Source organism: Aquarana catesbeiana, linkage group LG08 (genome assembly GCF_042186555.1).
Source record: "Aquarana catesbeiana isolate 2022-GZ linkage group LG08, ASM4218655v1, whole genome shotgun sequence".
In the NCBI taxonomy this organism is placed as follows: Eukaryota; Metazoa; Chordata; class Amphibia; order Anura; family Ranidae; genus Aquarana; species Aquarana catesbeiana.
The window spans coordinates 75,540,509-75,566,297 of record NC_133331.1 but is presented as its reverse complement, the minus strand read 5'-3'; the positions used below and the strand labels follow the sequence as shown (position 1 = coordinate 75,566,297).

The following is a 25,789-nucleotide window of genomic DNA, read 5'->3' as shown; positions in this document are numbered from 1 at the left end:
TTGTAATATATTTGGATACCCTATAGTACTCAGCATCCTGGAAAAAGTAGGGACACTTATCCCTTAAATAGGGCTTCTTTAAATAGTAACACAAATCAAGTCCATGGGTAATTGCATTACCATTCACAGACAGGGAAACAGGTTCCAGCAGTCCTACATGCATTCCGAAAGTATTAAGATTAAGACATTTTTGGTATGCATGCATTTAAGTGCATTTTGTGTAGTGGGTAGCCTTAATCCAAAGCAGGGGCGGCCCGTCCATTAGGGGTGCCCAGGCGCCGCTCCCTCTATCCATGGCCGCCACATCCTAATACTTTATTATCCACAGCCGTTGACCCTATTTATGTGTCCGGCCCCTTTCAAGAGGCCAGGCGCATGAATTACAGCGGTTGGGGTTTTTCTTTTTTTGAAGCACTTGATTAGAGCCAGAGGCTCTAATAGGCTTCAAAATAGGGTGGGCTCGTGGCGGAGAGCATTGCGCCATGAGCCCACCCAGGTGTTGCAACACTGATCCTCATCCCGGCCAATCAGGAAGTGGGTCTGATACCCGTCACCTGCTTGGCTGAAAGGACAGGTGATCCTATTGACGCCTAGGAGGAGGGGAGGAGACGCAAAGCAGAAGCGAGGAGGAGAAGACGACAGCCTGCTGTCCGCCAATGCCCCGATCCCCGCCACTGCCTGATGTGCCCGCTGCCTATATAGGGTAATTGCCGGTGGACCAGCTGACAGTGAGGGGGGCACAACTTATGGGGAATTAGTTTCCATTCTGTGCATTACCTGAGGCTAGTCACTTTACCGGGTATATGTAAGGGTTACAACCACTTTAAGGTATCCTATTCATTTTACATGGGCTGCCAGGGCACATAACTCACCTCTGAGTCTTGTAATGTACTAAAATGCATTGCACTGCCTAGGTGCCTTAAGGTGCCATTCAAAATGCATAGCAATGCAATACTTAGCATCATACATTACTGTATAGCAAAATTGTGGGGGTTTTTTACATATAATGAATGGTATCCTAACAGAATTTCTAGCTACAAAAAGTAAATAGCCCAAAGAAAAAAAAAAAACACTGCTAAAATACTCTTCTACTCACTCTGCCCCTGCAGTAATGTCTTGCTGCCTCTAGATGTCATGATTCTTCCATGTCTAATGATGGCAAGCATCATTCAACCCACTTCCTCTGTGCACATGCTGTCCTGGACCAGCCATGGGGAACATCATTCTGTTAGCCTGGGCTCAGAGTACTACTGCACCAAATAGTGCTCACTTTATGTGAGTGCCAATTATTGAAGCAGTAAGGACAACCAACTGCCTCTAGAGGAAGGGCCTGTAATGCTGACTGATATACTTCTAGAGGAAAAAAAAAAGGAAGCAAGGGGACATCAGGAAGGGGGTGGAGGGTGGACAGTCAGGACTCTTGTTGTCACTTGAAAGACATTGGGCTCTATGTGCATGAGAAACAGATACAACTGTATGCATTATATCTACATCAAATGAAAATGGGTGCATCACCCCACAGCGTTAATTGACATCCCAGTTTTTTTACCTTTATTCTGCATATTAGAAAATATTGCATATACATAGAATTATGCTAAGCAGCCTTACTTTATTTAGCCTGAAAGAGTACATGGGTGATGCAATTCAGCAGAGCCATTTTCATCTGTTAAAAAAAAAAAAAAAAAAATTAAAGAGGCAAACGAGATGTAATACAATACAAAGAGCAGAAAAAAAAATCACCAATAAACCGCACTAAATGTGTGTAAATTAGAATAGGGACAGCAAGAAAAGACTCATCAAGTGGGTCTACTGACTTTATTAAAATGAGAAGTCATTGTCAAAGGTTAGGGCAAGCTTGGATCCTGTGCCAAGTTTTTACTATTGTCTGTGTCCCCGCCGAGAAGACTTCCTGCCCCAGAGACGCCCAGTGCAACGCTGAGTTCAACTTCCAGGTTTTTCCCTCTGTGATAAACATTCCCTATAGGAATTTTGTATCTTTAGCCTTCGTTGAGTCTTTTACCATGTAAGCCAATAATTGGTATGACATATCTATTCCAATTTCTCTTGTGACAAGGAAGAAGCTAATGGGAGTGCCATCTGTACTTCATTATCTTCAGTGAAAGAGAGGTGAGACATCAGGGGTCTAAAAGAACCCCGACATCTCATTGAAGATAACATCTTCACCAGCACACCTTGGTATAATGATAATCTTGTAATCTGATCTTTCATTCACATAAGGTAACAGGTATGTAAGCAGGTGTAATTTGACCTACCTGCACAGGTGGCACTGTTCTGCAGCCACCATGTAGAGAGAGGACGACAGGGGGAACTTGGATTGACCTCGGACGACCTCTGTGGCCATCTTTAGTGTGGGCAGTGCTAATAAATAGAACTGTCCCCATTAGTTGATGTGCATTTTTGCGTGTGGTTAGGTCAGGGACAGGAACCTGCTGGTTAGAGAGAGTGTACCTAGCACAGGGAGAGGTTCTAGTGGAGGAGAGACAGAATAATTACTGTTCAGCAGTTCTACAGACAGGAGCCTTTCTGCTACAGGTGCTTTGTTGAACCACTGCCTTCCAGCCACCTCCTCTGCCAGATGTTGTCGGCATCAGAGTATCACTCTCTGCAATTTCTGCACAGTTCTCTAAGTGTTGTTGGTCAGTTCGGTGTTGCCAAATAGACTAGGTTACCATTTAGTTAGAACTTTCACGTTAATACACATCAGATCTCTGTGTGTCTTCCCTTCCCACTGGGTATCCAAAGATTCAGCCCCGCCTACAGACATCACAGGCCAACTTTTCTGGACCTTGCAGAATCCATTTTTCAAGGCAGGAAAAAGGGGAAGGAGGGATACTGCAAGACCCATAAACGTCAGCCTGTGATGCCTGTTACCTTATGTGAATAAAGGACAAGATTATCACTATACCCAGGTATGATCGTGAAGATCCCTATCTTACAATGGTTGTATGGTGGTGCTATCCACCAAGTCACTGCAACACCCTACACAAACTGTTTGCAAGGCTGTAAGGACTGACGGATACAACTTCCCTATTTAAGAGAACCTGTCACAAAGAGTTTTTATCCGATTTGTGATATAAAAGTTTTAGTGAAAAAAAAAAAATCTATTCACACCAAAGCACCTAGAACCCCCACCGTAAAAGAAAAAAAAAATTGAGCCTGCCCCACCCACAGAAGGTAAACACATCCTTCAGGGTGCCATCACTATGAATTCCTGACTAAGACCAATAATTATAGGGCCATTATTTAGTTAACTCTAAAGTGATGACCTGCAGGGGAAAAGTGTTGCCTATGGAAAATATTGGGTACTGAATTTGTTGTCATTGTGCAAACAGGCTCAATTTTAAAGCTGGTCATATTGGTTTTCGGTTTATTCAGTGCAACCTCATTCTTTAGATGTTAAAATTCAGGAAATATGTATTGTGTTTCCGTGCCCTAAACTGAACTTTAGTAAATTAACAGAAAATTTGCGCTTGGTAAACCGTTGCGCAAATATTTGGTGAATAAATTGGAACTAAAACCATTTTATTCTCCAGGGTCTCGGCTTTAAAGGGGTTGTAAACCCTCGTTAAAAAAAAAAAAAAAAAAAAAAACACACATGTCTGACTTACCTCCACTGTGCAGTTTGTCCCCCTCTTCTGGGGTCCCTCAGCGGCACTGGTGGCTCCTCCCCACATCGAGTGTCCATGTTGGAGAAGGCACAGAATGCAGGACTTGGCCCCGCTGCCACGTCATTGGATTTGATTGACAGCAGCGGGAGCCAATGGCTGCGCTGCTATCTATCCAATCAGGACACAAGACACCAGCTAGATTACAGTAGTCAGGTAAGTAAAACAGTGGGGGGGGGGGGGGCTGCAGCACTACAGAAGGTTTTTTACCTTAATGCATAGAATGCATTGAGGTGAAAAATCATGAGGGTTTACAAACCCTTTAAGAAAATATCATGTTTGGGGGCAGGGGGTTACCTAATCTTCAGGCCTAAAATGATTTTTTGAACATGTGTGCAAAAAATGAAAAATAGACTGCAAAAGCGGCTCTGCAAGCGAAAGGGTTCAAGGGGTTTAACCGCTTAAGGACTGCCCCACGTACACAGTATCTCACAAAAGCGAGTACATCCCTCACATTTTTGTAAATATTTTAGTCTATCTTTTCATGTGACAATACTGAAGAAATTAAACTTTGCTACATTGTAGTGAGTGTACAGCTTATATAACAGTGTAAATTTGCTGTCCCTTCAAAATAACTCACACAGCCATTAATGTCTAAACCTCTGGCAACAAAAGTGAGTACACCCCTAAGGGAAAATGTTCAAATTGGGCCCAATTAGCCATTTTCCCTCCCCGGTGTTATGTGACTCATTAGTGTTGCAAGGTCTTAGGTGTGAATGGGGAGCAGGTGTGTTAAATTTGGTGTTATCACTCTCACTATCTCATACTGGTCACTGGAAGTTCAACATGGCACCTCATGGCAAAGAACTCTCTGAGCATCTGAAAAAAAGAATTGTTGCTTAACATAAAGATGGCCTAGGTTATAAGAAGATTGCCAAGACCCTGAAACTGAGCTGCAGCATGGTGGCCAAGACCATACAGCGGTTTAACAGGACAGGTTTCACTCAGAACAGGCCTCGCCATGGTCGACCAAAGAAATTGAATGCACGTGTTCAGCATCATATCCAGAGGTTTTCTTTGGGAAACAGACGTATGAGTGCTGCCAGCATTGCTGCAGAGGTTGAAGGGGTGGGGGGTCAGCCTTTCAGTGCTCAAACCATATGCCGTACACTGCAACAAAATGGTCTGCACGGCTCTCGTCCCAGAAGGAAGCCTCTTCTAAAGATGATGCACAAGAAAGCCTGCAATCAGTTTGCTGAAGACAAGCAGACTAAGGACATGGATTACCGGAACCATGTCCCGTGGTCTGATGAGACCAAGATAAACTTATTTGGTTCAGATAGTGTCTACAAAGACAAGTATGTCTTGCCTACAGTCAAGCATGGTGGTGGGAGTGTCATGGTCTGGGGCTGCATGAGTGCTGCCGGCACTGGGGAGCTACAGTTCATTGAGGGAACCATGAATGCCAACATGTACTGTGACATACTGAAACAGAGCATGATCCCCACCCTTCGGAGACTGGGCCACAGGGCGATATTCCAACATAATAACAACCCCAAACACACCTACAAAACGACCACTGCCTTGCTAAAAAAGCTGAGGGTAAAGGTGATGGACTAAACCCTATTGAACATCTGTGGGGCATCCTCAAACGGAAGGTGGAGGAGCGCAAGGTCTCTAACATCCACCAGCTCTGTGATGTCATCATGGAGGAGTGGAAGAGGACTCCAGTGGCAACCTGTGAAACTTTGGTGAACTCCATGCCCAAGAGGGTTAAGGCAGTGTTGGAAAATAATGGTGGCCACACAAAATATTGACACTTTGGGCCCAATTTGGACATTTTCATTTAGGGGTGTACTCACTTTTGTTGCCAGCGGTTTCGACAGTAATGGCTGCGTGTTGAGTTATTTTGAGGGGATAGCAAATTTACACGTTATACAAGCTGTACACTCACTACTTTACATTGTAGCAAAGTGTCATTTCTTCAGTGTTGTCACATGAAAATATGTAATAAAATATTTACAAAAATGTGAGGGGTGTATTCACTTCTGTGAGATACTGTATACTGCAGAAGGGTGGCCCTTAAGTAAGAAATGACATACCTGTACATGATTTTTTTCAAGGGCTCTGGGGCGCAAGCGCATGCTCCCGGAGCCCCACTTCCGTTGTGATTGGACACAGTGGGAGCCAATCAGCGGGTTTGTAGACACTAACTTTTGCGCAAACCAATCAATATACGCTTATTGGGATTTTTTTTTACCAAAACTATGTAGCAGAATCCATATTGGCCTAAATTCATGAAGAAATTAGATTTTTTACATTTTTTATTGGATGCGTTTTATAGTAGAACGTAAAAAATATATATTTTTTCAAAATTGTCAGTCTTTTTGTGTTTATAGCGCAAAAAATAAAAACCACAGGTTAACCAATACCACCAAAAGAAAGCTCTATGTGTGGAAAAAAAAAGACAATTTTATTTGGGTACAGTGTCGCACGACGGCGCAATTATCAGTTAAAGCAATGCAGTGTAGTATCGTAAAAAATGGCCTTGTCAGGAAGGGGGTAAAACCTTCTGGAACTGAAATGGTTAAAAAATATAAAACACAAAGTGCAAAAAATACACTGGAATTGGGATAAAAATGCAGATTTAAAAACAGAATGCATAGGTTACCTTTCTCATAGTAGTCGTAGACCCCAACTGTTCTTGGCTGGAAGTTCTCCACTCTGGGTCTCATTTCTTGTGTCACATTAAATGAGACACCTTCACTGGTCATCTGCAAAAGGGAAACAAAAATAATCAGTTTAAACATCAAAAAAGAAAAGCGGTTTTACTTTTTTGCCCTGCACCACTTTGTAAGATTGATCACAGAGGATTATGCAGAAGGGCTATAACTCTAGTTAGGCTGCTAAGCTAAATTTAATTTGTGGCTTCGTTGCAGTCATTGGAGAAGTGGTTGATTGTTTTTCTGGTCAGGGTTTCCTAGCTGGGGTGCTTGATTTCTCTCACCTGCTTCTGGAAGAAGTTTTCAGATTATAGGACACGGAGAGTCAAATGACCAGTATAAATATTATGTTCCAGCCAATCCCAGTATGGCATCCAGAAGGTGGCGGGGGTGGCGTGTGATAAATGTTTGGGAGGCCTTGTTAGAGTATTCTACCCTCTTCAGGGGAGGAATCCAGTTCTCCTGGGGCTGCTGCTCCTGGAAGATAGCCACTAAGACAATTGCAGTCTGGGCCTCAGGAGCTGGGCTGAGGGCCTGTAGGTGATTGCTAATGCATTTTTGCTGGAGGGCACTGTTCAGAAGTCCAGGTCTGGAGAAATATCCTGTGACCCTAAACTCCTCTCCTGTTAAAGTTATTCAGCAATAAATATTAAAAAAAAAAAAATCTCCTAGGCAGAAAATTCTAAAGACAGAGGTTCAGTCAGGCATTGTTGAGATTGGATGTCAGGATTGTTTAGCCCTCCTGATCCTTGATTGCTGCTGGTCTCATTCCAGCATTCTGGTTTTGGTTGCGATACATTCTCCATGTTTGTCCACCTGTAAGGTGATTGATGTGGCCAGTCTCTGGGTGGAGACCAAACCGGATTTAAGCCAGCCAAGCCTGCAGTTTTATGCTTGTTAGAGAGCTTGGGCATGTAATACACACGCTGTGTTTGTCTGCCCTGTTCCTTTTCCTGCTCTGCTGTCTTGATTGCCTTGTTGATGACCTCAGATTGGATCGACTACTCTCTGAACTTTGCCTGCCTTTTGAATACGGATTTGACCCTGACTCCTCTGAACCTTGCCTGCCTTGTATGTGGACTGTCATTGAACCACTCTGCCTGTCTGCCAGCTGCAAGTACCTGTTTGCTGTGCTCGGTTCATGCCTGCCCTGGCGTGGTAGCTAGGCACAATAGAATTGTGTATAAGTCCTGGGGCAACCGAGTACTGGTAGGCCTGATTGCCTTATGGGAAAGTGGGCCTTCTCTATCCCCTAGATGGAGCCAATATTGTCAGTGTGAGCGAGACGGTGTGTGTGACTGGCAGCCTCTGTACTAGCAAGGGAGACCAAGGAATATTCTCAGTGGCTCCTCTGGGGGTGAGCGCTACATTCAGAATTCACTTTAGGGGAGGACTTACATCATCTAAATACACAATGAGATGGTTTTTCATCTGTTCAACTTTGGGAAACATAGATCGCAGCTGCAAATTAAAAATAAAACAAGTATAAGTAAACCAGGTGACACATGGCACATAATACAAGTCTGGCACTGAGTATATCAGATGAGACCCCTAAAGTTCACCATATAATTTGATTTGCGCTACATACAACTATGTCGTACAAGTTCATTGTTCAAGAGCCTAGTTTGTTGAGGTAAGCATCCCTATCACATAGTCAAAAAAAAAAAAAAAATCCTGACAATTATGCCAAAGGTTGTGGGTACCTGACTATATTGGCTGAAGTTTACCTTCTCATATTTTAAAACCATGACCATTTAACTTGGGCTCCCCACTCCTTCTATCTTTGTGGCTATAATAGCCACCAATCTTCTGAAGAGGTTCTCCACAAGATTTTGGAGTGTCTGGGGAATTTGTGCTTATTCAGTCTAAAGAACATTCGGGAGATCAGTTTCTGATTTTGGATGAAAAGACATGGCTCACAATTGGCAATCCAATTTATCCCAAAGGTGTTTAGTAATGTTACAGTTAAGGCTCTGTTCAGGATACTCAAGTTACAAAGATAACAAATGACAACAAATGGGGAAAGTGCAAACACCTAGTGCATTACCCAAAAAATGTTTTATTCAAAGACAATATAACCAATAGAATGCTTACTCTCAAAAGTGCAGTGTTAAACATGTTAGCTGGAAGATGCCATGTGGTGCAAGGTTCAAATGCTCCAACAACCTTCCATATACTAGCAAGCCAACCCTTTTTTAGCTCTGACTCCTCTGAGCAAGGGGGTGCAAAGCCAAAACACATCAGTTTGCTAGTATACAGTTGTTGGAGAATTTGAACCTTGCACCAAATGGCATCTTCCGGCTTACATGTTTAATGCCTTCCCCATTTGTTGCCTTTGTCGTTTCCCATTGGATTCCCCTATCAGAAGTGGGCTGCATTCCCCAAGCATTGGGCAGTTTATAGACGTGTTGCCTGTGTAGCCATTTCTCTCTGTGGAGGACTTTTGAGCGCTGGGAGTAATTGATTTTCTCTTACGAGGATACTCCAGTTGCTCAACACCAAAACTGTCAACCAGGTCTTTATGGAGCTGGCTTTGTACAAAGTGGCACAGTCATGCTTGAACAGAAAAGTGTCTTTCTCAAAATGTTGCAACAAAGCTGAAACAGTACTCTTGTCTCGATGGTCTGTAAGCTGTAGGCTGTAGTAGTCCTAAATACCCTTCATGCAAAAAACATGGGTGTTTTACTTCTGGCTATATGGTATGTTTACAGGCACATTTTTTCATGACTAGTGTTCTCCTTGAGATCATTCCTGCGCATCTGCTTCAATCTATGTGTTGGAATTCGAGCACTATAACAATTTTTTTATGCTGCACCCGGTAGCCTGCCCCTCTATTGTTCCCACAACAAATCCATTATGATGCTTTGTCAGGTATAATCTGCCACATGGCTTTAAGAACGATACCTTAGAAAGAGAATTATCTTCCATTATATATCCCGATAAGAGAGGGATGTCTATCACAGCAAGGTTGGACTTATTCTGAATACCATGATAGCTGAGAAAAGAAAAAGTAAAGCAATAAGCACAAGTAACAAAAAAACAAACAAACACAAAACAAAACAAAACAGTACAGGGACTTGTTCCCATATCCTAACTTTGTATTGGAGCCTTGCGTAAAGCCAGCTTTTACAAAGCAGTTGCAGAGCTTTCAGCAAGTTTTATTGAAGCCTTTAAAGTTCCCTTTTGCTCCGGTTTGGGGATGTTAAAAACAGATCATAAGGAAAGTGCTGACTGTCGCAACACATTAAAACAACTGTATGTCAAAAAACAGCAAAGTGGTGGATGGTCAATTATCCAGTGCCATTTATAAATGGCACTGGATAAAGTACCACTGGGTAGTTGCTGCACCCATTAATGCCAATGAAGTGAGCAGTCCTCAATCAGTGAGGAAAGATGAATTAATCAGTGCAATTTCCCACCCCCGCCTCTCCTATACATTCTGCACATTAGCCCCTTAATTTCCATCCTCCAACTGTATGTAACCTGTACATTAACCCCCTCTCCACCTTTTCCATGTATGACCTGTATGCGCCGTATCTAGTGCACCATTACCAAGCTCCATGTTGTAACCCCCTTAATCACAGCATGTTAATTGATTTAAAAACATTAGATCACCTTGGTTGTATCTACTTTCCAACAAGTGGGTAATTTTGGGGGTGTTTGCATTAACAAAGTAAGAAAAATACACTTTTTTCAAAATCTTTCATCTGGTTATATTTATATAGTAAGACGTAAACCATTTTAAAGGACTTAAACAACTTAAACTTATTTCTTTCATGCAACAATGTACCCAAATTATTATTTTTTTTTTAAATTTGTTAAATGGCCTATGGCAATAAACATGTCTATTATATCATTTCCGAGTTCAGCTGATCTGTGCTCCATTAGCTTCAGTGGTAGGCAAAGGAGACATCAGGTAACCTGTCACAGCAAAATGCAATCACATAGGAAGCTATTGACCCTCTATGTGTTAGCAATAAAGTTGTTCCTAAAAAAAAAAAAAAAAAAAAAAAAAAATAATGAAAGCCCCCTGCCTCCATGTACACATACAGAACATAAAATGCATGTGATGGATGCACCTATATACGAAAATGACATTGCCATGAATTTTGGAGAGCGCAATAATTCTAGTCCATCATTCATTGTTAATACTAAACTGGTAACCCGTGAGAAATTTTGGTTATATAAATTGGTGGCCGTTTCAAAGGTGTGTGCAATTTTAAGGCTCAACATGTTGGGTTTCCGTTTATCCCTCACAACCTCATCTTTTATATTTGACAAAAATTGGGTAATGTATTGTGCTTGTGTGCAAAAAAAAAAAATGTAGTGAATTCTTTACCAAAAATGTACACTTGATAAACCTTTGAGAAAATATCCATTTCATTTTCCAGGGTCTCTGCTTTCAGAAATTATAGAATGTTTGGAGGTGGTTTAACCTAAGCTTCAGGCCTAAAATGATTTTTTTTTTAATATATTTAATAAAAATTAGTCTTTAGCAAACATGTGCTTTAAGATCATGTGACAAACAACTGCAACAACCCCCATTTTATTCTCCAAGGTCCTTGCTTTCAGAAAATATACTATTTGGGGTTTAACTATTCTCCAGGCCTAAAATGTGCATTTTAACATGTTTGCAAAAAAAGGAAAAAATGCCTTTGATAGACATGTGGACAAAGCTTGCTGCTTTGCAAAAGCTTGCAAGAAACATATTTCTTATATACAAGCTGAAGCCTAAACGTTTTACCAGACCATGACTAACTCCCAGATCAATGGAGACAAATAGATATTTCTGAGGAAGTGATTAAAAGTGACTTGTGAAGGAGAGGTAGATTTTGGCTTGCAGGCTATGCAGTGTTTGCTGTAACCCGCTGTTCTCTGTGCAATGGACTAAACAAGAACCTAAAAATAAAAAAATGGAATTGTAATCTTCTGCGGTTTCCATCAATTGTTCACTGGTGGCTCTTCATTTGTGCTTCCATTCATATTTGAATATGAGTTATAGGTAGAGTTATTCAGCAGAGAATTTTTTTAAAATTTTAATGTAGGAAACCATTTTGGATTAGAGTCCCCTTGCTGGTTGGCAGGTCTAAGTGCTGAATAATTTGTTTTACTAATTCATGCCCTACTGAAGGCTGCAACGAGTTATGGGGAGATCGGCAACTAGCACATAACATTCTCTTTATTTTACCTCTACAGATTACAGCATCCTTCAGTTATGGCAGATCGTATATTAAAACAAAAGCCGCTCAAGAACTAAAGACAATTCTTTATCCTACCTGGCATTCACTTGACAGTCAACCAAGTACGCCACTCCATTTTGACAATTTCCTCGGAATGTGGTCACTGACAGTGAAAAGGCAGAATTTTTCTGTCTCACGGGAACAGTGAACTCAACTCCAGTCTGTAGGGAATAGACACAAACAGCAAATGTTAGGTTGTCCGATTATTGCTCCCTTGAATGCATATGACAAATGCAAAAGGTATCCATTCACTATGAAGGAAAGGAGGATCAAAAAGAAGATTAGGTAGGCACCTGTAGATGTTGTACAGAGGAAAGGATTGCTGCTGCTTCCGACCAACCCAGGTGAAAAAAAGGCGAGGAGCGGCCTCAGCCTACATATCTCCACCAAACCACACACCCTGATGCCTGATGTGATTTGGTGGAGACATGTAGGCCGAGTCCACTCCTTATGTGGTCTGGAGTAGCAGTGATCCTTTCCTCTTTACATCTACTAGCCCTCTGGATTGGTATCAGGGCAAACCTGCACCCCATGCTCTGTAACACAGGGATATGCTTTTCAATATAACAGGTTGTAGATGTACAGTTTTGTTGTGGGAGAAATATGTGCTGAGTTTTTAGAGAAGGTCCAAGATTTACAGTTTGATCTGTATTTCCATCCTTCACTATGGTAATAAGCAACAGCTACTGACTAAAGAAAAAAAAAAAAAAACAGTTTTGTGGAGGTAAACAAGGAAGTACAGGAGCACGTCAGCTGAGAGACATAATCCAAATGGCGAGTTTTGTGGGGAAATTTGTGGTCACTGCCAACTGAAGCATTTCTGCCAGCTATCCCTCAATTTTCATGAGCAAAAAAGATTTCTGGTCAGCTGCATGTCCAGTAAAATCACCTTTATTTTAGCAAGTTCATAAAAACATTTTCAAAAAACACAAATAGAGGGGAACATCATCACAATTTAACGTGTTTCACGCTCCCTTAGTGCTTAGCCATAGCCGACTTTGAGCTATGACCAAGTGCTAAAGCAGCGTGAAAAGTGTTAGCTGCTGATGCTTTTCTCCTCTGTTTATTTTTTGGACTTGCTGATATAAAAGGTGATTTTATTGGACGTGTGGCGAACCAGAATTGTTTTTGCTCACTGGGCCAGCACCTGGTCTGTACATTAGTGGAGGTGGAGATGGGAGACTGGCCTAGAGTGGTGTTTACACACATCTGTCCCTCAATTTTATTCGAGAATCGTGGAGTTTGTTGAGGTGGTTTGTTAGGAGTGAAGCAGGTGTGTTCCTAGTATAGTCACTGGTGAACACTGAACAGCAGTCCTCCAGTCAATTTAAGATTTCAGTATAGCCAGCCTCCACTCACCAGCTGACTACAAAACTGGGGAAGGCATGAAAGGGGATCCTGGCAGAAGCTGAAATGTACCAAATATAGTTTTGTTTATTTAAGTAGGAGTGGAGGTTGCATTATGCAGTAAATATGGGATCAAACAAAGTTAAAGGGCAGATTTATGTTCTGTGCACATAGTACCATCCTTAATCCATATTGTATCCAATTTCCACTCCAACTACCAAACCAAAGTGGAAGGGCGAGGAGAGACTTAAAAAAAAATTGGCCTTTAAATGTACCTTCTAGAGAGAATAGACATCCTAAAAATATAACCCCAAATTTTATTACAAAAGTTAAAAAAAATGTATCCAACACATAATGCAACCATCAATCAACTCATCATCGACTATATCATTCCACACAATACAGTAATTTGGATATGGCTATCATCTCTAGAAGGTACATTTAAATTCCCATTTTGTATGCCTCTCCCCACCCTCTTTGATTTGGTGGTTGAAGTGAAAATTGGATACTATAGAGTTGATTTACTAAAACTGGAGTGTACAAAATCTGGTGCAGCTGTGCATAGGAACCAATCAGCTTCCAGGTTTTTTGTCATAGTTTACCTGAACAAGTTGACGTTAGAAGCTGATTGGCTACCATGCACAGCTGCACCAGATTTTGCACTCTCCCGTTTTAGTAAATTTACCCTTATGTGCAGTTATGGTGTAATAAGCCATTGGGTCTTTTCCATCCAAAGTTTAGCTCCATGTTGAGCATTCACCAAGTTATCAAGCAATTCTTAAAATGAGCAGCAATAGAACGTTACCTGCAGCAGTACACAGCCATTTCCAGAAACCACCATCCTGTAGTTCCCAGGAACCCGATGAAGAATCTCAGACTGGAGAAGGATTCTGCTGGATTTGGCAACATTGAATTCTCTGATGACTCGATCTCCATATTTCAGCTGAACAGTGTTGCTGGCATTTTTTCGGTACACCAGAGCTCCATAACTACACTGGGCATCCAGCACTGCCATAGTGTCCTGAGGGGAAAAAGAACAAGCAATTCGGTATATCCAATACACATTTTTTAGTTCTGATGTGTGGAAACAATCAGCACTTGTTAAAATAAAAAAAAGGGGGAAGCAGGTAAAGACAAAGTTTAGAACACAAGACTTATAGAAAATAAAGTCAAAAGTTTTGCAGTGCAAAAAGTAATACCAGGTTGCATTACTTTATATTTTGCAACATTAAACCTCGTTTGCCATGTAGTTGCCAAACCCATTAATTTATTGAGGTCTTCCTGTAAGGTTTCCACATCCTGTTGTGAAGTTATTGCCCTGCTTAGCTTTGTATCATTAGGAAACACTGAGATTGAGCCATTTATCCCATCCTCTATATGATTTATAAATAAATTAAACATAATTGGTCCCAGGACAGATCTTTGGGGGACCCCACTTACCATCCCAGCCTATCCTGAGTGCTTGCTATTTATCACCACCCTTGGACAGGGCCCTGTAACCAGTTTTCTATCAAGGAACATATGCTATGGTCCATACAGACAGACCTCCGTTTGCAAAGTAAACGTTTATGGGGAACAGTATCGAATGCCTTTGCTAAATCCAGATATACCACATCCAGAGGCCTTCCTTTATCTAGATGGCAGCTAACTTCCTCATAGAATGTTAGTAGATTGGTCTGACAAAAACGATCCTTCATGAATCCATGTTGATTACTACTAATGATACTGTTTTCATTAGCAAATTCTTGGATATAGTCCCTTATCATCCCCTCTAATAATTTACAAACTATTGATGTTACATATGCATTTTATTATGAACAAAAATTTACATTGATAAGGACCCATTTTGGGTATGGCACCTATTATTCAGTTTGGTTGTATCTGTGATTATTGGTGTCTCCAATAGAACAATAATTTTAGCACCAGAACTCCTGTGTACTTCAAAACTGATGGCCTGTAGGGGCTTTTAAAAAGGAGAAGTCCAGCTTGAGCTTTTTAGGCTGGTCTTCTCCTTAGGGTTACAGGAGTGCAATTCGTTTTGCACTCCTGTGACCTGTTTTCAGCGGAGAGCAGGCTGAAGTCCACTCTACGCTGACATCACCAAGTTCAGTCGAGGCAGTGCGTCATCCCAATTTAGGAAGTCTGGATCCCCCAACTGCCTGGACTAATGGCAGTCTCAGAAGCATCAGAAATACAGTCTAAATGAGGTTCAGTTATAGACATACGAGGGGGGCATGGCCTGGTGCTCAGCGGGAACAGCCACTGAGTAGAGGAGCTCTCCACAACCACGGCTCATAATCCCCTTCCAGTCTGTTAGATTTGAATATGGGCAAACGGGACAAGCGTACTACAGGTCCAAGCCAGCAACGCTCTCTCTGTCAGGGCAGGGCTCAGCCCTTTCTTCTCTGAGCTGGCCGCTCAGCTGTCGGCTAATTGCCAGCTTCTATCTCTTCACAGTTACTCAACTGTTGATATCCTGCTTGTCAGTCCTGCCTACTTAAAGTGTAAGTAAACCCTCCTATCGTTTTCAGCCAAGGAAGCTGCCATCTTTGCCTCTGTTTAATCTACAACTGCCATGATGCTGCACATGTGATCAGTTATGACACCAGCCATTGGATGGTTTGACAGTTTGATTGAGAGCACAACCAATCGGAGTGTTACATTTCCGGCACGTGCCGGAAATGAAACTGTTTTATGGATGGGTTTACTTCCGCTTTAAGCCATCCAGTCCATAGGATCTCTGCCTTCGCCTTGGTCAACATCACAGAGACTATCTCCTGCATTCCTGTTAAAGACTTGCTTGGCTGACATCCCTTCTTGCTCCAGATCCTGCTTGCTGTTTTACTACGCTCATCTCCGGCTCCCTGCCGTTTAGCTTGTCTAACTATCCGTTCCATTTCCTGAACTCTGGCCATGTTTTGACTATGTTTGTTGTATTTACTTTTATTATTAAACAAGTGTGATTTAACTACTTCTGTCTCGGTCTGATTTCATGGTTTCTGACACTCTCTGTGCTTGGAAAACTGCAGTATACCGGAGTTATTTGGCTCACAAACTCCACGGACAAGGAGCCGCACTGGATCCAAGATGTGTCACTGCAGCACGAGGCAGACCCCAGTGAAGATTCTCTGTCAGGTTCGGAGGATCTGGTAAGGGACACAGACTACACAAATCATCCGCTGCAGTTATCGGAGATAACAGATAGCTGCAGATATAAAAAACACCTCATCAGCAATAACTGATTTAAAAACTGACCTCCTCTCCCTCAATGAGCGACTGGCCAGCACAGAGAGAGCAGAGGCTAAAAGAGTCAGGGAGATAGAGCATTTGGGGACTGCTGCATCTACACATGCCACTCACTTCATTCAAGTCAATAGACATTTGGAGGACCTTGACAACAATGGGAGAAGGCAAAACAGTCAGGGAGATCCCTGAAAATGTAGAATCTGCTCAGATCAAACAAGCACTACAAGCTGTTTTCAATGAACTCCTGGAACTTCCTAAAGACATCCTAAATTGACATAGAATTTATTAGGGCACACAGGGCACTGAACCTGCGCCCATGAGCAGCACAACCAATTATATGCTGCTTACAAAGCTTCTCACTTAACAGCTTGTCGACGTTTTACTGCGGCAGAAAGGCACGGCTGGGTGAAACGACGTTACATTACGTCGCTTCACCTTATGGTCACTAGGGGTACGCGCCCTCAGCATGTGCCGGAGCTGATGCGAGTGCCCGGCAGGCGCGAAGACTGCCGGGCTCCCATGTTCGCTCGTGACAGAGCGAGAACTGGGATCTGTGTGTGCAAACACACAGATCACGGTTCTTTCAGGGGAGTAGAGACAGATTGTGTGTTCTCTCTCTCTCTCTCTCTCTCTCTCTCTCTCTCTCTCTCTTAGACAGTACCATCCCCCCTACAGTTAGCTAGTGTTAACCCCTTTCCTGCCAGTGACATTTATACAGTAATCAGTGCATTTTTATAGCACTGATCGCTGTATATTTGTCAATGGTTCCAAAAATGTGTCCAAAGTGTCCAATTTGTCCGCCGCAATATCGCAGTCCCGATAAAAAAAAAAAAAAAAAAAAAAAAAAAAAAACGCAGATTGCCGCCATTACTAGTAATAAAAATAAAATAAAAATGCCATAAATCTATCCCCTATTTTGTAGACGCTATAACTTTTGCGCAAACCAATCAATATAACCAATCAATATACGCTTATTGTGATTTACCAAAAATATGTAGAAGAAAACATATCGGCCTAAACTGAGGAAAAACTTTTTTTGATAAAAAATGTGGGATATTTATTATAACAAAACAGTTAAAGATATTGTTTTTTTCAAAATTGTCGCTCTTTTGTTTATACCACAAAAAATAAAAACCACAGAGGCAAACACCAAAAGAAAGCTTTATTTGTGGGAAAAATAGGACGTCAATTTTGTTTGGGTATAGTGTCGCACGACCGTTCAATTGTTAATTGAAGCGGCACAGTGCCGTATCGCAAAAAATGGCCTGGTCATTGAGCAGCCAAATCTTCCTCACTAACCCATGTTATTTATTTATGCTGTTATGTTTATGTTTTCCATATCCAGCGTGGTGCATCTCTCACTATGGTGGCTGAAATGTTAATATAAATTGATAATTGTGAGTTCCAGATAAGAAGATATGTTTACTCTTTAATGGTGCCAATATTATTGAAGGAGTACGTTACTGTATAATGTTACCTATGAGTCAGGTGAACAAGTCAGCCTAGATCCTTAATCATAGTTAGCTTGGGCTATCTGAGCTACTTGTCATTGTTATTCCTTGTCATTGTTATTCATTTGTTTTAAGCTACTACTTTGTGGACACTTGCCCATAATACTGTAAATGTAGAATTTAGGGCTGGAAGGGGCACATTCGCTCCTTTTAGGTACTTCAATATAAAAAGCTTGTGGGAGGCATCTTGGAGAATCCTGATATAAATACTAATACAGTAATTAGATATACATCTCCTTTATATACCTGCAGAGACACCTCCCACTGCCTCCATCAGTGGATTGCGTTCGGCCAGAGCGAGAATCCCTTATTTCTCTCTTAAGGTTATTGACCAGAGACGTATACTCCAACTTTTTTCTTCTTTTTCTGATGTTATTTCTTTCACTAAGGGCTCACATAGTTTGACACGGCACATGCTTACTATACCTGAAAATTACATAATAGGCTAGAATAAGCACAAGCTAATTAACTTGTACTCTTTCTACTTCCTTTTTCCTTTTATTCTTTACCTGAGATTGCTAGGTTTAAGGCCTGATTCACACCTATGCATTTCCAGTGCTTTTTGCATTTTGCTGATTTGCACTACAGAACATGTTCCATAGGAAACCATGTTAGGTGGACTGTAGTGCAAATCTGCAAAATGCAAAAAGCACTAAAAATCCATAGGTGTGAATCAGGCCTAACTTCATCTCCATACACTCACCCCGTCAGGGACACAGAAATCAGATCTAGAAAAGCAATTACCAAAACAGGATATGGCCTACTCTATGCTTGATAAAAGACCTTTCATGGTCTCTCATAATGTGAGAGGCCTGAACACACCAGAAAAATGTAGCTCCATATTTAGAGAAATAAAGAAAATAAATCAAAATGTATTATTCCTACAAGAAACCCATTTTAAAACAGGGGCAGTTCAAAAACTTGGAGATAAACATTACCCCCCCAGGTCTTCCATGCTACAAACCCCAACTCCAAATCCAAAGGGGTTTCTATCATGCTACATAAAAATGCGGGATTGGATATCTCACAACAGTATGAAGACCTGAATGGGAGATTCCTGTTTTTCAAAGGTCAGTGGGCAGGGACACCTATAATGCTGGGAAACATGTATTTCCCAAATTCTGACCAAGTTTAATTCTGCCAACATATGGTTGAGGAATTAAAGGGTTTTGCCCAAGTGTGCATCATATTAGAAGGGGACCTTAATTTACCACTAAACACATCTCAGAATACATCTCATGGCACCTCTAGCTTACCTTACAAAAAAAAACTAAAGAAAACTAAAACACTACTGTCCTCTCTCAAGCTAGTAGACACTTGCCGCACAGTCAACCCCACAGGCAGAGATTTCTCATATTTCTCGATCTTACATAACACACAGATAGGCTATATTTTCCTATCACAAAGAGATCTCCCGTTATTGCAATCTGCAAGGATGGCATCAAATCCCTCTTAGACCATGCGCCTATTTCTCTGACTCTACATTCCTCAACTAAGCATTCAAACAAGAGCATGTGGCGGCTGAACCCATCCTTACTCACTGACACTCGAGATCACATGAAAAGTATCAGGCAATAAAAGCATATTTTTGTGAAAATGCATCAGATGAGCTCTCCCTATTGACCATATGGGCGGCCCATAAATGTGTGATCAGAGAGGAGTTTATCAGAATGGGGGCCAGAAAAAAAAGGGAAGCCGAGAGGGAATTGAAAGAGCTGGTGACCAAAATAAGCAATCGTTGGCTATTGGAACAGCTGATGAGCTGTTAGATTTACGCAAACAGCTGCAGTCTATAATAAACTTGAAAGCACAGAGAATCCTTTTTCTAAAAAAAAAGGTTTTTTTCGTTGAACATAGTGATAAAACTGGAAAATTCCTAGCGAAAGCACTGAAAGAGGCACAATTATCTCCAAACATATCAGCCATAAAAAACAAAAAACAATTGACCTGAGACTGAAAAAATTGCCCAAGTTTTTCATTAATATTATACAGAACTGTATAACCTACCACAATCACACAAACCAGCTGAATTGATTGGGACACTTCCTCAATTAATCAAACAATTCCTTATAGATAGCGGGTTACCTATACTAGAGGAACATGATACCCAGCAGTTAGAATTACCAATTACTGAAGACGAATTATATACAGGCTATTAAATCACTTAAGCCAGGAAAAAGCCCAGACGGTTTTACAGCACACTATTACAAAGCCTTTCCGTCGCTTTTGATACCACACCTCCAGAAAGCCCTGAACTACCTTAAAGATCCCAGAGATATCCCAGAAGATTTCCTGAGAGCTTATGTCACAGTGTTACCCAAGCCAAATAAAGACCGGTTGGAATGCGCCAACTATAGACCAATCTCACTTCTTAACAGATTTAAAACTCTTCACAACAGTCCTAGCTAAATGCCTACGGCCGCTATTACATCTATTAATCGGTCAAGAACAGGTAGCCTTCATGCCTGGTAGGGAGGCCAGGGATAATGTGACAAAAGCCCCAAAATTCTCAGGGTACGCTCTGACTGCTTTGAAGACATGCCTCTCTCCACTGATGCGGAGAAAGCTTTCTATCGCGTATCGTGGGACTATTTGCATGCGATGTGTGACCACATTGGATTGAAACTACACATTGAAACTACACACGTTGTCATGGATTTCAACCCTATATCACAATCAAGCGAGAATTAATGTCAATGGTACTTTATCGGACACTGTGGTAATTAATAACGGAACGCGACAAGGGTGCCTTCTATTACCTTTACTCTCCATCCTTACCCTTGAACCATTAATTTGAACGGGAAATAATTCCCCATCAATACAGGGCTTTCAAATAGAATCCAAATTATATAAATCTGCGGCATATGCCAATGATCTCCTGTTTCTTATCACCCAACCACACATCTCACTGCCTATTCTATGTATAATCTTCGCACACTACAACTATCTCTCTAACTTCAAAGTAAACTATGAAAAGTCTGAGGCGTTGAACTTAACACTAATAGGAAATAACCTATCTACTACATGGAATAATTGTACCTTTAAATGGGAAGAGAAGGCCATTAAATATCTTGGGATCTAGCTAACCCCGAAAATAGAATCCATATATACACACACAACAAATTTTAAGCCACTTTTACAAAACATGAATAAGGATTTGGAGAAATGGTCCTTAAAATATTTTTCCTGGTTTGGTAGAGCAGCCATAATAAAAATGACAATCTTGCCTAGAATTCTGTACTTCTTCCAGACTCTACTGATCCTGTTACCAGCTAGCTTTTTTCATGCATTGAACTCCATGACTAGTAGATTCCTTTGGGCGTCTAAAAACCCACGTATCAACCTCATGCTACTCACCAAAGCAAAACACATTGGGGGCATAGGTTTTCCGAATTTCAGAAACTATTATCTAGCCTCACATGTGAATTGCATAATCGATTGAAACTGTCAAGCAGACAATAAGGACTGGGTAAGTTTGGAAAATGTCATAGGGCCTATCCCGATAAATACACAACTTGGATCGCATGGGAAGCATGTCCTACACAACTTAAAAATCATCAAATTGTAGGAGCCATGCTAAAAATTGCACAGAAAATTAAAGATAAAGGACTGATCTCATCACCGGGTCCACTGACTCCAATAAGTAATAACCCTGAATTCTCACCAGGTCTAAAAATGCAAACAGAAAAGACAGAAGACGAGATAAAACCCTTGTTAGCAATACACTGTTTTGAGAAGGACATTGTGAAATCATTACTAGAATTTAATCAGGCAAGAGGACAAGAAGCATTATCACAATGGGATATCGCCAGATTTATAGCTTCATCACCAACCCCAATAAATGTAAATATTGTACTAGACCCTTATCGCCACTTGAAGAGGTATGCCTAAAGGCTGAAAAAAGTGAAAAGAAAGACTATTTCTTTGGCATATACATGGCTGCAATCATCCGGATCCACAGAACTAAACAAACACAAAAGGTTATGGGAAGATGCTCTAAACACTTCTTTTAGTGATGACCAATGGCTACATGCATGCGTTATGGCGCACAAATGCTCAATTAACACACGCAACCAAGAAACTTCCTACAAACTTTTGACAAATTGGTACAATACACCATCTAAATTTCATAAATGGTTCCCCGTGGCTTCAGATTTATGTTGGAGATGCAAGGGGGCAAAAGGAACTGCGTCCCATATATGGTGGGATTGTGACCTGATACGTCCATTTTGTCAAAAGGTTTATGACATTATTAAAACACGTTACAGACACGTAAATTCCACTAACGGCAGCTTGCTGCCTATTACACATTTTTAACAGCCCAATGAAAAGATATAAGTGATCACTGACCCGATTCCTACTTATAGCTGCAAAAGCCCTACCGTATTTGCCGGTTTATAAGACGGCTGGGCGTATAAGACGACCCCCTATTTTTCCAGTGAAAACTACCCCCTTCCGAGGCAACACCATTTAAAAAAAATATCAGAAACAGGTACTCACAGTATATGATGCTTTGTAATATAACGTACAGTAGCGCCAAGTAGATACAGTATATGATACTTGTAATTCTGGTACAGTAGCGCCAGGTACACACAGTATACAGTAATATGATGCTTTGTTAGTAGGTACAGTATATATGATGCTTTGTTACTGCAAGCTTGTCAACTTGTTACTGAGGAACACCATCTATTACTTCCTCACTGGTAAAATTTTGATGTAGGGCTTTTAAATCAATGACCTTTGTTAGTACAGTATAGTACAGTATACGGTAATATGACTTTTGTTTGTATGGTCCCCATACACTGCAGAATACAGTGTGCATACAGTGTATACCGCTGAACCAATCACGGCAGGCAATGCATTTTACTAACCTGTTGATGGATGCAAAGCCTGCTTGGATTGGTAGAGGCTGTGACATCATCAGCATGCGCCATTCTGACTCATGTATATCTTGCTCGGATTGGCAGAGGTTGTTACTCCAATCCGAGCAGGCTTAACAGGCTCTGCATTCAGCAGCAGAGCGCATCGCCTGCCAGGATTGGCTGAGCGGCGCACACTGTACGCACACAGCATTACCGAGCACCCAGTGGGCTTCACATCCATCTGGCAGCCTCTTCACCAGGTACCGAGCACCCGGCAGGCTTCACATCCATTTTGCGGCCTCTTCACCCAGTGTATAAGACGACCCCCAGTTTTTGGCTGTGTAATTCCAGTGTAAAAGGTCATCTTATATGCCGGCAAATACGGTAATTCCTAGATATTGGTAAACCACAAAAGCACCCACTATTAAAGTATGGCTTTAATGTACACAATCTGTATGGCATGGAGGAAACAAGGCCCATAGCTCACGAAACTACAGAGAAATGTAACACTCTGTGGAGAGTATGGGTTATGTACAAATACTCTGAAGAATTTAAATCCCTTACGGCTGCATGAAGAGAAGACAGACACCTAGCAACCTCATGGTTTATCTAAATCACCTCTTTCTTTACACTTATCTCCCTTTCACCTTGTACACATTTCTATATCTAACCCCGTAACCTTGTAAGGTTACTTAAACTAAAACTAATAATACTGTTATAAAATTTTTTTGTTAACAAAAACATAGTATGGGTCCCTGGTCAGAACTGGGAAACCCAGCCAGGTAATGTTTTTTTTTTTACACATTAAATGTAAAACGAACAAACACAGTTTACGACTGTTAGAGCTATAACATATCATGTTCTTGTGAATTGCTATATCCTTAATTACATAGTATACAATTAAGATTATTTGTGTTATTGTAATGCTTTCATTGTATTTCAATAAAAAAAAACTTTGATTAAAAAAAAAAAAAAAAAAAAAAAAAAACAAACAAAAAAAAAAAAAAGACATACAAAGGAGGATCATAAAATATGTGTTTTTTTAGTGAATTTTGCATTTTGCTTCTACTACAGATGGAAGTTTTATGTACGTAATTTGGCAAACAAATGCAAACCATGCAGAGACCAATCTACTTGCACTGTTTAGTATACACATAGAAGGTCTCCAGCTGCACTGCTGTACCTTTGCACCAAAACTACATAGGGACTACCGAGTCGATTTAAATCCTGTATGACCAGATGTGATTGTGACTGTAGATTGTCGTCAACTGGTAAAAAATCCAACCATTTATTGGCTGCCAGTGTCTACAAATGGCTGCAAACTAAAAACACAAGCAACATTAAAAACGGCCAAACAAGACAAGAGAAGTGAATGGATGCAATTTGTTTAGCAACTGATTGCAGTAATCCAGAATATATACCAGGCAACATTTCATTCTGATGCTGGAATTTGCCCCCTTTAGCTTGGGTTTCAAGAGGACTTCCATAAAGCTGAGATAAGCATGGCTTTTATTTGATAAAGCATTGGTACTCTGTCTTGTGTATTGGAGTAGAAGGGCATGTGGAATTCACATGCTTGCAAATGTATTGCAAACTAAACCAAAACATTCTAAGCAGTTCTCTGTTCCCCTCTAAAAGCATACTGGCCATAAAGATTTGTTTGGCAACTTTCAAACTCTACAAAACACAGTCTGGTCCATAGCTGAATGGAGTGTGAAAAATTCTGGAGCATTCCCCCAAGAACAGAAACCTTACCGATGTGGTGCTGTAAGAGCCATGTATATTCTGCTGTTGAACAAGCCAGTTGCTAATCTTGGCCATTTCATTCAGGTCCTTTGTAGATACTGTAGAGCTATTCTCCCCATAAACCATAGCTTTAAGGACAGTGGCTGTTAGCTCCAACTCTGCTGAGGGCGCACGAGGAGAAAACAGGTAGGGAGTTTGCTGCTCTGGTCGCTTTTTACGTTGCCAGTGAAGAGTGTTACCTGGAGGAGGAGAGCAGAACAAATAAATACACAGTAATTTACCAAAAATCAAGAAAATGCAGTCTAAACAAGAACCTATTGTTTCTAATGTAGGATTTAGGCTGTCCATGCAAAGGTGTGAAGATATGCACACCAGCATAGGCATCCATGACCTGCAGAGCCCCATCCTTCTAAGGAATAGAGGTTTCAGAGAAAGCAGATGACAGAACATGTCCACATATTGATTGACCAAGATTTCATGCTTTTTTTGGCATGCTGACCTGTGGATAGTTATATCACAGGCCCTGCAGGACCTCCAATAGAATGGTGGTCGATAAAAAACAGAGGTCAGCATATATCCACCATTGGCAAGACAATGAAAAAGTACTGGTTTGAAGATTGTAGATCTTCTTAGTCATGTAAGACATCCAGCAAAAAGTTTCAAGAGCTGAAGACCAAGGTAGAGGATGGATGATAATTCTGGAGACACTCTATCCAATTGGTTAATAGGAGTTGAAATTAACAGCAGATCATTTCTTTACAAGATTATGAAGATCGCCAATCTTCACACTAGTAGGAGCCTTAGATCTCCAAATATAACCCTCTGCTAAAGGGAGACCAGGCTCATTTACCCAAGATGCACAAGTTACTCCTCCCCACCCCCTTGGTTTGATAGGTTTAAAGCTGAAGTTTATTCTTTTCACACTGAGGCGCTTTTCAGGCATTTTAGCGCTAAAAATAGCGCCTGTAAAGCACCTCTCAAGCCACCCCAGTGTGAAAGCCCGAGTGCTTTCACACTGGGGCGCACTGCTGCTTGCAGGACGGGAAAAAAAGTTCTGCAAGCAGCATCTTTGGGGCAATGCGGGAGCAGTGTATACACTGCTCCCAAAACGCCTTGCCCATTGCACCCCCTGCTTTTTGGGTGCTTTTAACCCATTGTAACCTCTTCTTTGGGTAATCCATTGTTAACCTCTTCTTTGGGGTTAAAAGCACCCCGCTACCGCCCGCACAGCACCAGTAAAGCGCCGCTAAAACAAGTGGAGCTTTACCGTGAGCAGTCTTCAGTGTGAAAGTGGCCTTACTTTTCTCTACACCCCCCCCCATTACTATGTCAATAGATTTGAATAAAACCTTTCCATTTTCATTGCATAACTTTTCAAAGCCAGGCATTTAACATAAATTGCACACTGACAAGATTTACATTAAGTTGATCGCTTTAATTTTAGAAAAACAAATAGTGTAGCGCTCAAAAATTGGTGATTGTGAACTT

The 25,789-nt window shown here is 41.2% G+C and overlaps 1 protein-coding gene across 4 annotated transcripts in view; it reads right to left on the bottom strand.

The window, feature by feature from the left end:
* The window catches only part of LOC141105851 (ovostatin-like), a 164,186-nt gene that overhangs the window by 7,429 nt on the left and 130,968 nt on the right, over positions 1 to 25,789 (bottom strand). Inside the window, exons 29-35 of one of the 4 annotated variants that reach the window (XR_012235664.1) lie at positions 24,311 to 24,540; positions 13,742 to 13,957; positions 11,626 to 11,750; positions 9,254 to 9,344; positions 7,748 to 7,810; positions 6,298 to 6,400; positions 1,550 to 1,663 (exon numbers count right to left, since the gene is read on the bottom strand). Coding sequence is in view for 3 of the 4 variants with exons in the window: in XM_073595994.1 (XP_073452095.1) it covers positions 1,614 to 1,663; positions 6,298 to 6,400; positions 7,748 to 7,810; positions 9,254 to 9,344; positions 11,626 to 11,750; positions 13,742 to 13,957; positions 24,311 to 24,540 (878 nt within the window). In the remaining variant the exon portion in view is untranslated. Of the gene's footprint in view, positions 1 to 797; positions 1,664 to 6,297; positions 6,401 to 7,747; positions 7,811 to 9,253; positions 9,345 to 11,625; positions 11,751 to 13,741; positions 13,958 to 24,310; positions 24,541 to 25,789 lie in introns of those variants that run through there. The other 3 variants (XM_073595994.1, XM_073595993.1, XM_073595995.1) reach the window with 3 other exon arrangements.